This window comes from Phacochoerus africanus, chromosome 6, assembly GCF_016906955.1.
Source record: "Phacochoerus africanus isolate WHEZ1 chromosome 6, ROS_Pafr_v1, whole genome shotgun sequence".
NCBI classification, from domain to species: Eukaryota; Metazoa; Chordata; class Mammalia; order Artiodactyla; family Suidae; genus Phacochoerus; species Phacochoerus africanus.
The window spans coordinates 67944192-67962092 of NC_062549.1; the positions used below are offsets into that span (position 1 = coordinate 67944192).

The 17901-nt window shown below is 37.0% G+C and overlaps 1 protein-coding gene across 15 annotated transcripts in view; it reads right to left on the reverse strand.

Annotated features, from left to right (window-relative positions):
• The window catches only part of CSPP1 (centrosome and spindle pole associated protein 1), a 183888-nt gene that overhangs the window by 86110 nt on the left and 79877 nt on the right, over positions 1-17901 (reverse strand). For 8 of the 15 annotated variants that reach the window (XM_047783808.1, XM_047783806.1, XM_047783801.1 and 5 more), the window contains exons 4-7: positions 6643-6746; positions 5587-5610; positions 1988-2068; positions 341-439 (exon numbers count right to left, since the gene is read on the reverse strand). In XM_047783808.1, coding sequence (XP_047639764.1) covers positions 341-439; positions 1988-2068; positions 5587-5610; positions 6643-6746 — 308 coding nt within the window. The remainder of the gene's footprint in view (positions 1-340; positions 440-1987; positions 2069-5586; positions 5611-6642; positions 6747-17901) is intronic. The other 7 variants (XM_047783809.1, XM_047783802.1, XM_047783816.1 and 4 more) reach the window with 3 other exon arrangements.

Sequence of the window (17901 nt, forward strand, 5' to 3'; positions counted from 1 at the left end):
GTGTTAGAGATTAACTTTATTTATTTATTAATTTATTTTATTTGTTGTTGTTGTTGTTGTTGTTGTCTTTTTGCCATTTCTTGGGCCGCTCCCACGGCATATGGAGGTTCCCAGGCTAGGGGTTGAATCGGAGCTGTAGCTGCCAGCCTATGCCAGAGCCACAGCAAAGCAGGATCCGAGCCACGTCTGCGACCTACACCACAGCTCAAGGCAACGCCGGATCGCTAACCTACTGAGCAAGGGCAGGTATTGAACCCGCAACCTCATGGTTCCTAGTCGGATTCGTTAACCACTGAGCCACGACTGGAACTCCGAGATTAACTTTAAAAGCAAAACCTACCTCAGTACTCTTTTCTATCTGTCTGAAATTTTCAATGGATTCTTCCTTATCCCTGAGAAATTGATTGTATTCTTTGTTGCGTTCAAGTTTCAACCGTTCCTTAAAACAGAAAACCAAAAAGCGACATCAACTTCAACATCAGGAAAAAGTACCTAATGTCAGCTCAGACTCATACAAAACAGAGATCTTACCCAGACCCAAGCTTTACTAATAATTTCAAGGACAGAGTAGTTTTAAGGCACAGAAACGGCAGGACAATGTCTGAGACCACCAATGTAATTCACCACGTTCATTCTTGCCACATTAAAACATGATTTCTGACATGCTTAGGTCCAAATTAACACCTGAGGTCTCTAATGTAAGGGAGCTGCTCTGATTTTAAAATATCTCCATTGTATGCTCTAGCAGTTACTTGGCTTAGCTGACACTTTCCTAGGAGCCATGCCCCCACTAAGTCCCCAGACTCTAGGCTCTTTTACCAACAGCAATCCTGGACAATTCAGGTGCATTCTGCCAGAAGTGTTCATAAATAAACCTCTCCCACTAGTAAATGTGTTTGCCAGGAGGCCTGTCATTAGCATTTCTCCAAGCAGATCTGACCAGGTCACCTTCCTACTTTACTTCTGAGGGACACCTTTTGCCTCTAATCCCATAATCCCTCCCGAAAGACCTGCTTCTAAACATTTCTCTCCCTGGCTTAAAGATGGATCCTTGTTATATTTTAAACATTAAAAGGTAAAATTATCATAGAAACTAAGATAATGGAAATGTTCTGTTGAAATACAAATATATTACATTATAAAATGCTCTTAAGCTCCAATACCTTCAACGTCGTTAAAGCAACACAATCTTAAAAAGTATTAAAAGAAGCTAGGCTCTCTTTTGAAACGTGCTGTCCATGTGTCTTATATGCTACCTGATCTAGCTTAAGGACTGAGTCTCTACAAGAGGTATACAGTGCTTAATCACTATCTCTTAGGAGTATGGACATGTATTTTTGGAGTGACAGAAGCACACATTCAAATAGCCTGAGATCTCACCCTACAGAAAAGCTCAGTAACCTCTCTTATCCACTCATCTCACTGATAATTGTGTGACATGCCAGGAACTCTATGGCTTAAAAACCAATGCTGAAAAAAAGGAAATCTGAATATTCAATTAATCAAGATATTAAAGAATTATTTCATACTACATGGTTACGAATGTGACTTCCCAAAAACATTTTTTAAACAGAACTAGGAGTTCCCATCGTGGCCCAGCAGAAACAAATCTGACTAGGAGCCATGACGTTGCAGGTTCAATCCCTGGCCTTGCTCAGTAGGTTAAGGATCCAGTGTTGCCGTGAGCTGTGGTGTAGGCGCAGACATATTCCGAGTTGCTATGGCTGTGATGTAGGCCGGCGGCTACAGCTCTGATTTGACTCCTAGCCTGGGAACCTCCATATGCTGCGGGCGCGCCCCTAAAAGCAAAAAAAAAAAAAACGTAAAAGACAAAACAAAACAAAAAACAGCACTAGATACTCCACAGTTTTTGGAAAGATCAAGTATGGAAAATGATTTAATCTGTTTGCATTTAAATCAAGGGTATGTTCTTTCACGATTTTGATGCCTCATAAAACTGCTACCCACATTACTCCTACCCACCTACCTTGGCAGATAACCTCTCACCAATAGGAAGAGAAACTCCCAGAGTAGATGGATCTGTTTCACTCGTGGATAGAAAATTTTTCTGTACATATACACATTAAAAAAATATATTACCTAATTGCCTTTATAAAATGTTTCATAAATGCGTCTTTACATTCTATATTCTAAATTATTATGCAGAGCAAAAGAATAAAATAGAGACGAAAAAAGAAACTACAAACATATGGAGACCATACCAACTGTAATAAGAAAAAAAAGAATTTTTCTGATCTCCCTGCAATTATATGAGTGGATATAATTATCTGTTTAAATGCCAGAAGATATAAACTATGAATATTGTTTCTTTGTGTGTCTCTTCATTCTTGTTCATTAAGCACTTACATAAAGCGGTGTAGTAGACAGAACCTCAAACTAGAAATAAAAAGACCTGGGCTTTAGACCAACCCCAACACTTCTCACTTGTGCAACACTGAACAAGTCATTCAACCTCCCTGACCCAGATTCTTCCTCTGTATTGTGAGAATGGTATCTGCTCTGCCTTATCAAAGCTGGTCTAAGGATCAAGAAGGATAAAAATGTAAAATCTCTTTGAACGCTATAAAACAAACATGACAGATTTGTAAAAAAATAGACACAACCTCCAACTTTCTGATACCGTTCTTTAGTAGTCACATAATCTGGAGAATTTACTTAACTTCCCTGTTTCTGTTTCTTTGCAAAATAGGAGTAATGGCATCTACATAACTAGGAGAAGAGGATTAAATCAGTCAGTACTTACTAACCTGTCTAGCTCGGTGCCTTTTATTTATTCATGAAACAAGCAATTACTGACCTTCTAATACTTTCTAGTTACTTTTATAGTGGGAGGGAGACAAAGATAAGCATATATTACTTACACTTAAGAGATTTACAATTCAGTTGAAGAAACAAACATGGAAACAAATAACTACAATATAATGTACTACAATACAATTAGATTCAAAACATTATGAGAATAAAGTAATTAATAAAACTGATTAATAAGGTTTCATTAAATCTGAACTTATAAGTAAGTTGTACTACAAAAGCTAATGTGAAAGTTGGTTATATAGAACTCTAAGCTTATTTGAAAAGGGACACCATATGACAAATGGCTAGATCCCTGAGTCAGCTTGACACCCATATACCAAAGTACACTATAAACTTAGTCATTTTGTAGAGTTATACATATGCCAGAAAACATACTCAGAGTTCCAACCCTGGGAAAATAGTGGGCAAGTCCCCTTCACTGGGCAAGTCCCCACTCCCAACACAGGTCCAGAATGAGGTTTATAATTTTCAATAAAATGAAAAAATAAATAAGAAGAATATAGTGACTTTTTAAAAAAACTGAATTTTAATCATTCACTTATTCATTGAATAAACATTGAGTGCCTAATATGTTCAAACTGTTTGATACATCTGGGACGCATCAGTGAAGAAAATAAAAAGATCTCTGCCTTCCTGAAGCTTACATTCCAGCAGAAGAAACTGACAAGAAATAAACATTAAAAATAAGAGTAATTTTATGGTATGTTAGAAGGTGATTAGTACTTCAACAAAAAAATAAAAAGAATAGGCCACAGGTAGTCCAGGCTTCTAGGGAATGGAATTGAAAGAATGGAAATACGGAGTTACCTTTAAGACATGTGCAATACAAGATACCCACTAGATTTCTAAGTGAAAATGTCAAACAGGCAGCCAAATAGAAAAGTCTGAGGTTCAAGAGAGAAGTAAGGGCTGGAAATACAAATTTACTGACTCAGTTTAAAAACTATTCTGAGGTATGTCTTTTTTGTGTTGTTAGAATGGTCAAGTGTCTTTTATTCTAAAAACTAGAATGAAGATGGTAGTTATTTGTTTCAGTCATTCTACTTGGCAAAATTTTAAGATTTAAATATTTTTAAATTTACATATCCATGCAATCCAAAAATCTGGAAGCCACAAGAACTCCAGAAAGAATGGGACTTGGAATTGCACATATTCCAGGGGTCAAGGAAGCCATGCAGCCACCTCCCCATATCCTATGTAATCTTCTTTTCCCATGCTCTACTCTCACCTTCTCGGATGTCAACCAAAAAGTTATCTTTGTCATACTAAGGAACTATTGTTCCTTTTCACAACTATATTCTTGATAACCCAACACCAAACACTCCTTCATATCCCTTTGAACTTAAAAGATCTGTGCACCTTGATTCTTTCTCTTTCATAAAGGTAATTTCTTCTTCTACCTCCCACAGCCAAATTTTTTTAAAACCTCCACCTATTAAAGTAAGGTCAAAGCCACAAGTAGATACCAGAGGAAAACCCTACCCAGTAAGGAGAAGTGGGAAAGGGGAGAGGATAATGAGGCACAAGGCCAGGGAGGCAGGCTGGAACATGAAAGACTTCATGAGTCATGCTAAGGAACTGACAGTGAGAAGACACTGAGGTATTTAAACTGGAAAGGGACAGTATCATTCCAGAAAATAGCATGGAGTATGGACTGAAAATTAGTGCAAAAAAAAATCAGTTTAAAAAAAAAATCTGCAGCAGTAATTTAAAACAAGATGATAGGAGTGTCTAACATGAAGAACTAACTGTCCTAGAGCAAATTTAGCAAGCTCCTCATAACCATTAAGGAGTTATAATGGTTCACCACTGCCTATCACACATGTCAAGTAAAAATCCACTGCCTTCTAATCTGATCCTATCCTATCTATTCACATCGTGATTTCTTACTACCCTCAAAAAAACACCTACTGTAACTCAGTCAGGCTGGTAAAGCTAATATGTCTCATTCACACACAGCTCAAGTCTGCCCTCCAAATCCTTCTTCACTCTATTCCTCGCCATCTAATAAGCCTCCTCTCTTCAATTAACTCTGTACCTATCCTACAAAGTCTTAAATAACACCTTGAGGCCTTTCCTGATCATTACATCTATCTTCTCAGAGTTATCACTTTCTGCACTGTATGAATGTTATCTCTCTAACTAGATTCTAAGCCCCTTGAGGACAGGATTCACACTGGATTCATCTTCATAAGTGCTTAAAAAGTATTGGTTGAACAATGAATGGATGTGTCAGGTTCTTTTAAAAAACAGTTTTATAAAACTATAAAACTATTTCTCTTTGTTTTCCAGTATAAATTTACAAACAATCCCTAAGTTTGGGTGCAAAAATATGCAGTAATCCAGGCTGACAACACAAAGTTCAAAAATATCTTAGGATATCTTGAATTTCTATTATCTTATTAATCATAATGTGATTAGCATAATTATAATAATTTTGAAGAACAAAAAATGGCATGCTGAAAACAAATGGATTTACAATGGCTGCCAAATATCTAAAAGAGGCATAAGCAAGCAACAAAAACAAATGCAAAGCAGGAATCAAAAAGAAGGCTTGATTGTATGAATGGAAACTTAAAATGTACACACTATCATTTTGCTAAAAGCAAGAATACAAATGGTTCCATTCAAGTCTGAATCACAAATGAAGCTATTTTTTATTAGTTTGAGAGCAACAATGTTATATATGCAAATGATTACAAGCTACTAGACCAAAAAAATTAAAATAGAACATTTTGCAGGCAACCCTACCTTTCTTTTTGCTTGTGTAATACCCTAAAGTCAAGGGAAACAAATCATTGATAAAAAGTATTCAAAGTCCTTTCTCTCTATATGCAAATCAGAATAAATAAGAGAATAAATAAATTCCATTTATACATTTGGAATAAATATTATTAAGTAGTTAAAAAAACTAAATAATCTTGGGATGACTAGAAACATCGTGATTGTTTAAAGTAAATTTATAACCTAGTAGTACATAAATTGCATTTTAAAATTTACAATAAATCATTAGTTCAGCTATTGCAAAATTTAACAAAATACACTTAAAATAAGAGTTCCGGAGTTCCTGTCGTGGCACAGTGGTCAACGAATCCGACTAGGAACCATGAGGCTGTGGGTTCGGTCCCTGCCCTTGCTCAGTGGGTCAACGATCTGGCGTTGCCATGAGCTGTGGTGTAGGTCGCAGACGTGGCTCGGATCCCACGTTGCTGTGGCTCTGGTGTAGGCTGGTGGCTACAGCTTTGATTAGACCCCTAGCCTGGGAACCTCCATATGCCACGGGAGTGGCCCAAGAAATGGCAAAAAGACAAAAAATATATATATATAAAATAAGAGTTCCATTAAGTAAATAGATTAAACCATAGAGCAAAGACTTTGGTGGTTAAGAAAATATGCTGAATGAAGTTTATAAGCTTATTAGCTCACAGGAAAATGATTCACAACTAGAACGCCACATTTTAATACATGGCTGAGGGAAGGAGGAGTAGGAAATCATAACTGAGTGATTTTAAACCATGGCAACACTACAGAAAACATTAACAACTAGAATTTACAGACCTCATTTAAAATTAGAACCCACTGCTCTATTTCAAAGGTCAAGAGTCTATGTTATTCCAAGGCACCAGTTCTCTGCACTGTTTTTTCTCTACAGAAGTCATACATGTCAATTAACATTCACTAAAATACCTCATTGCTAGATCACATTAAAAACCTAAAAATTAACGCATATGACTAAGACCCTAGGGAAACAAATTTAGGAGGTAAATTCTGAAGCATAAAACCAAACTAATTAGTACAACTCACTACCTGAGTAAGATAGCGTCTGTAATCTTGCCGCAGTTCTTCTTTCAGTTTATGTTTCTTCCGTTCGTAGTCTTCCCCAAGTGGTAAACTTAACCCATAATCAACTCCTAGAAAGAAAACAACTTACTAAGCAATGTAGCTCATTTTTCAACCCAATCTCAATTTCAATACAATCTCCTGTAACAAAGCACAACAGGAAGGAGCACAGTCATGTTGATTCTGAGACCTGGATCAGGATAATAACTTTTTTATTTGAAATGTTTCAATAGGTAATACATACACATAATGGAAAATGGTCCTCCACCCATGAACCCCAGCCACCCAGTTCTCCTGCCCAGAACAAACAACATTACTGTATCTGTGTCTCCTTCTAGAGATTTTTCATACATCATCTCTCAAAAGACATCTTTATATTATAGCGTGTGTGTATTATATTTATTCTTCCCCCTTTAGACAAATGGTTCTGTATTGTTTGGCATCTGGCTTTTTTGTGTGTTTGGGTTTTTTTGTTTTGGTTGGGTGGGAGGTTGGCTGTACCTGTGGCATGTGGAAATGCCCAGATCAGGGATCGAAGCTGTGCTGCAGCAGCATGCCAGGCACTGTAGTGACAACCCTACATCCTTAACCCACTGCACCACAGGAGAACTCTGTGGCACCTTGCTTTTTGAAGGAAAGCAAAATTAAAGCAAAGAAAAGCCAATTACTTTTACTTCTTCACTTAATTCTACTGAAATTTCTTTTAAAGTAATTACAAGAGGAGTCCCCCTGTGGTGCAGCAGCTTAGGGATACATCCTTGTCTCTGATGCAACACACACTGCATCCCCAGCCCTGACACAGTGGGTTTAAAATCCACCATTGCTGCACCTGTGGTGTAGGTCACAGCTACAGCGCAGATTCTATCCCTGGCCCAGGAAATTCCATATGCTGCAGGGTGTGGCCAAAAAAAGAAAAAAAAAAAGGATTCCACACTTGAATATCCATGTCTGAACATGTTTGAAAAAAATATCATCAGGGCCATGCATGGTTTAGGCTGAAATCTCCAAAAACTTTTAAAGTTAAGCTGCCAATTTTGATTTCATATAAATGGATGTTAATTTTTATTGTGGTAAAATATACATAGTATAAAATTTACCATTTTAACCATTTTTAAGCATATATTCACTGGCATTACACATATTAAAAATATTGTGCAACTACCACCACTAACCATGTCCAGTTTTTTCATCATCCCAAACAGAAACTTTGTAAAATAACCTTAGTTTTTTAAGAAAAACTTCCATTTTGAGGTCTTCCTCAAAAATCAAATTAAATTCTGGTATAAAAACAACAGTGATGGCTGTACAACTTGTAAATAACACTGAAAACCACTGAATTGTACAATTTAAATGGGTAAACTTCATGATATGTAAATTATCTCGATAAAACTTAAAACAAAATAACATACTCTGCAAATATTTTAATAATAAATTACTATATTAAGTACAAAGAGCAGGTATTTCAATTTCTGAAGCCTCTCGTCCTTTTTTTAGTCCTACCATGCAATATTATAGTACAAAAAAGTATTATTTCTGAACAAAATAAAGAGTTTCCTTAGAAAGTTAGCTACAAGAAATACAGATGAAACAAGTGACTGGCGCTAATAAACCAATAGAGATATCACCATTTTTGGTGCCTTATTCCTCACAAGGCAGCTAAATGATGGGAACTTACTATGAATGAGTCATATCACTGCTTTATTACGTCACTAAAAATATTTCAGGTGCAAAAAGGCCAAAGTAGTCCAAGTATAAGTGAACCTATACTGATTTTTATGTAACGCTAAATTTCCCATTCCACCACAAACACTCCTGGCTAACTTAACTCCTGATGAAGGAGGAATAAGAGGATTCCTTAGGGATACTTCTCATTCATGCTCCCAACTCTCTTCCAAAAGAATCTAAAGCATTCCATATGCCTAGAACTTCAAATCATCCTAGAAAGGCGTTCTTTCCTCACAAAAGAAAGATAAAACCTTTTTTTAAAAGATACGGAATTTAAGCCTAAAGAGAAAAATAATTTTGATTCTCACATTCAGAATGGAGTATCACATATGAAATTAAACTACAAAATCCTTGAAAGCAAAGGTCCATGCCATATTCAATTTTATAACGCCTGGCAAACAACTAGTACCCCCAAAATGTTCACTGAATAAATGTATAAATGAATATATGAATGAATGCCTTATTAAGAGGAAGGACTGAGAGAAAGAACACTATTCTTAATATTTCACTTCTGCTTTTGGTCTGATGTCTGATGGCACAGAAAGAGTAAGCATAATAACTTGTAACCACAGCTACATATCTCTAGTTACAAAGAGTCACAATGAATGCTCTATTGTGTCAAGGAGGAAAAGAAAACAATGCTACACAGATGATGCCCCCAAATGCTCTCAGTTTTCCTACTGCAGGAGCAAGTAATTTACAGCTTTTTAAGTCATATGTTTAAATTGGCTTTTACTGCTGATTTTCAACACTGCTTGATGGATTTTTGTGGAAAAAAAGAAAGGAAAGTGTGATTCATTTTCATCTATAATGATTTCTCATTTGAAGTTCAATTTTATTTATCAAAAGTATTCGCTTTTTGGAGTTCTTATCGTGGCTCAACAGGTTACAAACCGGAATATCATCCATGAAGATACAGGTTCCATCCCTGGCCTCACTCAGTGGGTTAAAGGATCCAGCATTGCCGTGAGCTATGGTGTGGGACACAGACACAGCTCGGATCCTGCACTGCTATGGCTGTGGCGCAGGCTGGAAGCTACAGCTCTGATTCGACCCCAAGCCTGGGAACTTTCATGTGCCATGTGTGGCCCTAAAAAGTGGGGGAAAAAAAAGAATATTTGCTTTTTACTACTGATTCAAATATTATTTGTCATAACTGTTTTAAAAGACAAGTAAGAATAGATAATGCCGTCAGAATTATTTAAAATTTTACTAATTTAAGGTTTAGCCAACAGAAATTATTTTTTAATACTTATTTTTGTCATCTGGTACCAGTATTTTAGGGTATCAGATGTAAGTCATAAAATTAATAACTGTATGGAGGTATCCACCTACATTGTTGGTGGGAATGTAAATTGATACAACCACTACAGAAAACAGTATAGAAGTTCCTCAAAAAACTAAAAAGAGAACTACTAGGAGTTCCCGTCATGGCACAGTGGTTAACGAATCCGACTAGGAACCATTAGGTCGCAGGTTCAATCCCTGCCCTTGCTCAGTGGGTTAACGATCCGGCGTTGCCGTGAGCTGTGGTGTAGGTTGCAGACGCGGCTCAGATCCCGTGTTGCTGTGGCTCTGGCGTAGGCCAGCAGCTACAGCTCCAATTCGACCCCTAGCCTGGGAACCTCCATATGCTGCGGGAGTGGCCCAAGAAATAGCAAAAAAAGACAAAAAAAAAAAAAAGAACTACGACATGATCCAGCAATCCCACTCCTGGGCATCAGAAAAAAACATAAATCAAAAAGATACATGCATCCCAATGTTCATTGCAGCACTATTTACAGTAGCCAAGTCATGGAAGCAACCTAAATATCCACTGACAGAGGAATGGATTAAGAAGATGTGGTAGATATATACAAAGGAGTATCACTCAGTCATAAAAAGAATGAAATCATGCCATTTGCAGCAACATGGATAGACCGAGAGATTGTCATACTAAGTGATGTAAGTCAGACAGAAAGAAAACATCATGTGATATAACTCATATGTGGCATCTTAAAAAAGAAAAGAAAAAAGATACAAATGAACTTATTTATAAACAAAAACAGAGTCAGAGACTTTGAAAACAAACTTATGGTTGGCTACCAAAGAGGATGTGTGGGGGGAAGGATGGACTGGGGCTGTGGGACTGGCATATGCACACTACTGTATATGGAATGGATGGTCAATGGAGACCTGCTATATAGCACAGGGAAATCTACTCAATATTCTGTGATAACCTACATAGGAATGGATATGTGTATATTATAACTGAATCCCTTTAACACAACATTGTAAATCAACTATACTTCAATTAATTTTTTTAAGAAAAACTGTATGGGAGCTCCCACTGTGGCCTATCTTCAGAGCACTGGGGCTCGAGTCCGATTCTCACATGGTGGGTTAAGGATCCAGTGTTGCTGCAGCCGCAACTTAGGTTGAGGATGCATCTCTAATCTAATCCCTGTTCTGGGAGCTCCATATGCCACAGGGTGGTCAAGAATGGAGAGGGAAAAAAAAAAAAAAAAAAAACTATATGAAACAGTTTAAATATTCTGTTCACTTTAAACTAAACATTAACAATGGCATTCTAACTGGCTTAATGAGCTGAGAAATATGGTGAGACTTACTTTTTCAGAGCAGCTGTCTTCTGATGGTTCTAGTGGCAAGTAAAGCATTAGTGTCATCTTAGGGTCATTTTAAGTGATGTCACTTCACCAAGTACACCACCAGTGACTAAAATAGCATTATGCTTCTGAACTACGTCAATTATAAATATTTGGTTTCTACAGTAGCTGTGGGTTAAATATATTAAACTACAGTGTATAATCTTTTTAAAATTAATAATCTAATTAAAATTATCTTCTAACATAGCATTCATAGTACTTTACAGAATTACCATGGAACACTTAGTTTCTTCTTTTCATTATTACATTACCATGAGAAAGAATTATGTAAAAATAATCAAAGGACAAATTATAGGAAATAATAATAAGCCTTTCCATAAGCAGGTAACTTATCAAGAGATGGGACTATTTTAACTGAGGAAAACTCTGCACTCAAACTTCAGCTGCAAAGATATTATTACAAAGGACCTCTCTGATTTGTACAAACTGAAAAAAAGAGGTAGAATGTCTGGGATTTAGTTTGTAATAAAAGAAATCTAAGACTACATATGTTAAAAGGAGTAACAAAAGTACAACTAAAAATTAGTAAAAAAATCAACAATTTCTTTTCATCTATTTTCCAAAATATTTACGTTAACTGTAATTTTTTAGCTTAGTCTAAACTCTACAGTAACTCTGTAATGTGATATTCTGCTGTTGCTTCCTTTGTTATTTTTACATTATAACAATGTAACTTTCCTTCCTTTTCTTTTCTAAATTTCCATGAGTATAATTATATTTAAAATGAATTTTTTAAAATCATACTAATTTCTAGTAAGAAAAGTAAAATCTCTATCTTACTTTGGTAATCTGTAATCTTTTTGCTTGCAGATTTCCAAAATATGACTTTAGGGTATGAGAGCTAAAATAAACCTACTGCATTCTGGAGCCTAAAATGCTGACCAACAGTATTTTGACCTAAGTGAAGGATATTGCCTAGAAATGGTGGATGGATAAAAACACCTAGGGACTATAAAGATGGATTCCTAGAGTATCCGTAATTTAGAGGTGAGGGAGATAAAAAGGAATCAGGAAAAATAAAAGCCTGAAAAGTACTGTATTGGGAGTGTTCAAAGCCATCCCCTGGTTTGGTGACTTGGTAGGATTCACAGGATGCATAGGTTATTATACTCACAATTATGGTTTATTACTGTGAAAGGAAATAGAGCAAAACTGGCAAAGGGAAAGGGCATGGAGCAAAATCAGGGGGAAACTAGGTGCAAACTTCCCAGAGTTCTTTCCCCAGTGGAATCAGAAGACATGCTTAATTCCTGCTGCAACAAGTTGTGACAACACGTGAGAGGTTGTCTACAAGGAAAGTTCGTTACTCAGTGTCCAAGGTTTTTAATAGAAGCTGGTCACCTCAGCACTTTCTGCCCAGTAGGTACCAGAATTCCTGACTCCCCAAAGAGAAAGCAGGAGCTCTGCATAAACCACATGGTTTGTACAACCAGATTAGGCACAATGAGCCACTCATCATTTAGGGAAAGTTTTTCATCAGTGTAGGGAACTATTTATAAGTCAAGTTCAGTGTAGGGAACTATTTATGTCAAGTTCCAAACACTAGCCAACAGCCAGCCTTGTAGGCAGAACTTTCTAAAGTCTGTTAAAAGCGTTCTGCTCTATTAAAAGTGTTTGAACAAGGAAGAACTAGTATGGTAGATGGAAAATCAGAAGAGTAACCACAGAAGCCAAGCTGAAGAAAATACTTCAAGAAGGAAGTGATAAGATGTTAAGTGGAATAGACATATTTCTTAATAATGAGATTTGAGAACTGATAATCAAATATAGCTTTGTTAGGGGCTCTTATTGACTTTGCTCCTTATGGATAAGCAGTAGGAAAAAAAAAACTGATCAGAATTTAAGAGGAGTTCCCGTCGTGGCGCAGTGGTTAACGAATCCGACTAGGAACAATCAGGTTGCAGATTCGGTCCCTGCCCTTGCTCAGTGGGTTAAGGATCCAACGTTGCCGTGAGCTGTGGTGTAGGTCGCAGATGCGGCTCAGGTCCCGCGTTGCTGTGGCTCTGGCGTAGGCTGGCAGCTACAGCTCCGATTCGATCCCCAGCCTGGGAACCTCCATATGCCGCGGGAGCAGCCCAAGAAATGGCAAAAAGACAAAAAAAAAAAAAAGAATTTAAGAGAGATTAGGACAAGAGGAATTGGAGAAAGTAAATACGGACAATTCTTTAAATTTTGCTGTAAAGAACCACCTAGAAATCAGCAGCAGGAAGAATATAACAGATTGGTCTTTATAAAATAGGAGATAGTACAGTGTTTGTATTCTGATATAAATGACCTAGTAGAGAGGGAGGAAATCTTGATTCAGATGAGGGAAAAAATGATAAGGTGCTATTTTGAATAAAAAATGGATGGATTGTTGTACAAGTGAAGGAGTTGGTGTAAGGCACGAAGACAATTCACCTATGGTAACAGAAGGCAAGGCAGAATACAGAATACAGATGAACACTGGCTGGAAGATGTAAGGATGGAAGATAAGGCAAATTTTACTTCTATTTTTCAGCAAAATGGAAAGTAAAACTGTGGGGGGCAGGGGTAATGGACTTTGAGGAGCTAGGAAAAGATGAAATAGTTGCCTTGTAGAATGGGATAGCAAAAGGATTAGGGAAATGTAGTCCAATCACCAGCAGCATGAAGGGCCCACTTTAGGTTGGCAGTCAGTAATTTAAAGCAAAAACAGTTACACGGTTTTACCTCTTCTCCATCCAAATTCAACTACATAGATGCCAGCATGCAGCAGGCACAGAAATGGATTTAACAAATGCTGAGATTTTTCCAAATAAATAAGATAAAGGGAAAGAGAAGCAAGAAAAATGAGCGTGTCGTGGAGTAGGTATAAATAATACTTAACCATGGAATTCAGAATGTATAAGGAAAGAAATAACAAGAGAAAATGACCTCACTGAAAAAGGAGTAAAACTTTCTCAGGAGTAAAACTTTTCGGTGCACCAAACAATTATTTGGAATCAAATACCTGTTGGAGGCAGGGTACAAGAGAAAACTAGCTATAAAAAAAAAAAAAAAAAAAAAAGGAAGTCATCATTAAAGAGAATAACTACAATTGTAATTGGTAACATAGGTGTCTAGGATATGACTATTTGAGTGAGTAGAAGAGAGTATTATGAGATGAGAGGAGGTGAAGAAACTGAGGTGGTATTAAAATCCTGAAGTTATGGGGGAATGATTCTGGAATCTGTGACCTGTAACGAAAAGGTAGTGGGTGCAAGAGTATAATGTTGTGAGTCTCAAAGATGCTGGGTTACAGGGAGGAGGGGAAGCATGACAGTATGGAAGTCGCAAAGAGAAATAAGCATGTCATCTGCTCCATCTCCAGAGTAAAGGAGATAAGAAGATAGCACAACATCAGGCACAGAGTAAGCACTTAACATGGGTTAGTTGGTAGAAGTAGCTACAACAATAGCAGCAGCAGCAATAGCAGAAAGTATAGAACAGTGGGCTTTAATATGATTTTTACTAACCTTTCAAACCTTAGGATCCTTCTTAATTTCAGTTATCTTCATGGTTTCTCTTGCCAAATGTATAAGGTACCAATAACTCTAAGTTTCCTGGAAAATCCCCCCAAAGCTAGTCATTTTGAGCACTTCCCATTGTGAAAAACAAAGAAAACTTTCTCAGAGTTCCTGCTGTGGTGAAGTGGGTTAAGGATCCTGTGTTGCCACAGCTGTGGCACAAGTCGCAGCTGTGGCTCAGATTCAATCCCTGGCCTGGGAACTTCCATATGTCCAGGTGTGGCCAAAAAAAGAAAAAGAAAACTTTCTCCCACAAGCCCAATTCTTTTTAATACACAGACAGCTAAGAGCACAATCTTACACACATTGCTCAATGAATTTGCATATTTCTATGCATTCCTGTAAACACAATTCAGATTTTCAGGACCTCAGAAGGCACACTTATATTCCCTCCCCATCAATACCCCCTCCTAGAGTTTACAAGTATTCAGACTTCTATCAACATACATACATTCAATCTGTTCTTGAACTTCAAGTAAAAATCAAACAGTCTGCTCTCTTTCTCAAACATCTACAGACATTCTGGAACATATCTTTTGGTGAACACATGCATGTTTTCTCTTGGCTATATACCTAGAAGTAAAATACTTAAGTCACAGGATAAGGTCATAGGGTTTAATGGATACCACCAGCTTTTCAAAGTCGTGGCATTATATATTCCTACCAATAATGGGAAAGTGCAGGTGATCCAAGTCTCGCCCACTCTTGGTTAGTACTGTAAATCCTTCAAATGTTAGAAATTTGTGTACAGTGGTCTGAGGTTTCAGTTGCATTTTCCTAATGATTACCAATACAGAGCACCTTTTCAAATATATTTGGATTCACTCTTTAGTGAAATGCCTAGCAAAGTCCTGTGCCCATTTTAAAAACTGGATTGTCTTTATCCTACTGATTTGTAGGAGATTTGGTATATATTTACACATATACTCTTTTTGCATTCTTAATTATGTCTCGATAAATAGTTCTTAATTTTAATGAAGTCCACTTAATCCAACTTCTCTCTTATGGTTAGTTTTTTCATGTCTGTTTAAGAAATCCTCATTTATCCCCAAGGCCTTGAAAACATTCTCCTGTTTTCTTAAGAGCTTGATAGTGCTGGGTTTTACGTTACGTCAATGAGCTCTCTTGAATTAACACTGTACATTGTGTGAGGTATAGGTGAAGATTTCTTTTTTTTTAATTTTAAATGGATGTCTAAGTGATCCAGCACCATTTATTGGAAAGACCATCCTTTTCCCCAGTGAACTGCAGAAACACCTATATATAGTTAGTTTGTGTCTCTGCTCTTTATTCTAAAGACCATTCGTCCAACCTTGTGCCAAAACTGAACAGTCTTAATTGCTATAATTTTATACTGTCTTTTTTTTTGGTTTTTTTGTTTGTTTGTTTGTTTGTTTGTTTTTTGGTCTTTTTGCTATTTCTTGGGCTGCTCCCACGGCACATGGAGGTTCCCAGGCTAGGGGTCGAATCAGAGCTGTAGCCACCGGCCTACGCCAGAGCCACAGCAACGTGGGATCTGAGCCGCGTCTGCAACCTACACCACAGCTCAAGGCAACACCGGATCGTTAACCCACTGAGCAAGGGCAGGGATCGAACCCACAACCTCATGGTTCCTAGTCAGATTCGTTAACCACTGCGCCACAACAGGAACTCCTATGCTAAATCTTTATATATAAAACTTTAACTTATCCAACTTTGTTACTTTTAAGACTGTTGTGGCTATTTCTAGATTTTTTTTTTTTAATTTTATGGCTGTACCCACGGCATATGGAAGTTCCTGAGCTAGGAATTGAATCTGAGCTGTAGCTGTGACCCATGCTGCAGCTGCAGCAACGCCAGATCCTTTTAACCCACTGTGCTGGGTCAGAGATCAAACCCAAGCCTATGCAGTAACCTGAGCCACTGCAGTAAGATTCTTAACCCACTGTGCCGCAGCAGGAACTCCGTGGATTCTTTTTATTTCTTATAAATTGGCTTTATCAAGAAGCCTACTGATGCTGCAATTAATCTACAGATATCTAGAGGAAACTGACATCTTAATGACATTGAATCTTATGATCCATGACAATGGCATCTCTCTCCATTTATTTAGGCTTTTTTAAATGCTCTCAGCAAAGTTTTGTACAACTTTTGCTCATTATTTTATTAGGTTTTTCCTAAGTATTTGATATTTTCAATATAGCTATGTTATTTTTTTTCAATCTTTTTCCAATAGTTTGCTCCAAGTACACAAAAATACAATTGGTTTGTGTATCACTATATACGATGACCATGTGAAATTAACTACTAATTCTAATACTTTATAGATTCTTTTGGATTTTCTACCTAAACAATCACATAATCTCTGAATTTCCGACATTTTTACTTCTTTCTTCCCAAACTGTTTATCTCTTTTCTTGCCTTATTGCACTGATTGGTTCTTCTACCATAATGCTATTAAAAAAAAAAAAAGTACTGAAAGAAGACAACATTGTGCTGTTTCTGAAATCAAGGCAAAAGCAATCAATATTTTACCATTAAGCATGTTACATGTAGGGCTTGTTATAGCTACACTTTATCAGATTAAGGAATTTGCTTTCTACTCCTACATTACTAAGAATTTTCATCATGATGGTACTGAATTTTAATAAGTTCTTTTTCTACACTTATTGGTAATCATATGATTTTTTTGTTTATTAATATGATGAATTACACTGAATGACTTTTAAATCTTAAAAGAATTTTGCATTCCTAGAATAAATCTCATTTGGTCATGGCACTGTGGAACCTTAAAGATTACCATGCAAGCTGAAACCATGAAGCAATCTTAAAAATCAATGGGAAAACTGTGAGTGTACTGTGACCTTCATGAACATTTGTCAAAACATTGACAACTCTTAAAATTGGCTATAGGGAGTTCCCATCGTGGCGCAGTGGTTAACGAATTGGACTAGGAACCATGAGGTTGCGGGTTCGGTCCCTGCCCTTGCTCAGTGGGTTAACGATCCGGCGTTGCCGTGAGCTGTGGTGTAGGTTGCAGATGCAGCTCAGATCCCGCGTTGCTGTGGCTCTGGCATAGGCTGGCAGCTACAGCTCCGATTCGACCCCTAGCCTGGGAACCACCATATGCCGAGGGAGCGGCCCAAGAAATAGCAAAAAAAAGACAAAAAATAAATAAATAAATAAAATTGGCTAAAAACACATAGGAAAATTTAAAAATATTAAAAATATAATTATTTAGTACACTCATAGTTAAAATATTATAAACACTGAAAATTAAAACATATTATTTCTTTGTAAAAAAAACTTATAAGGTTAATATGAACATT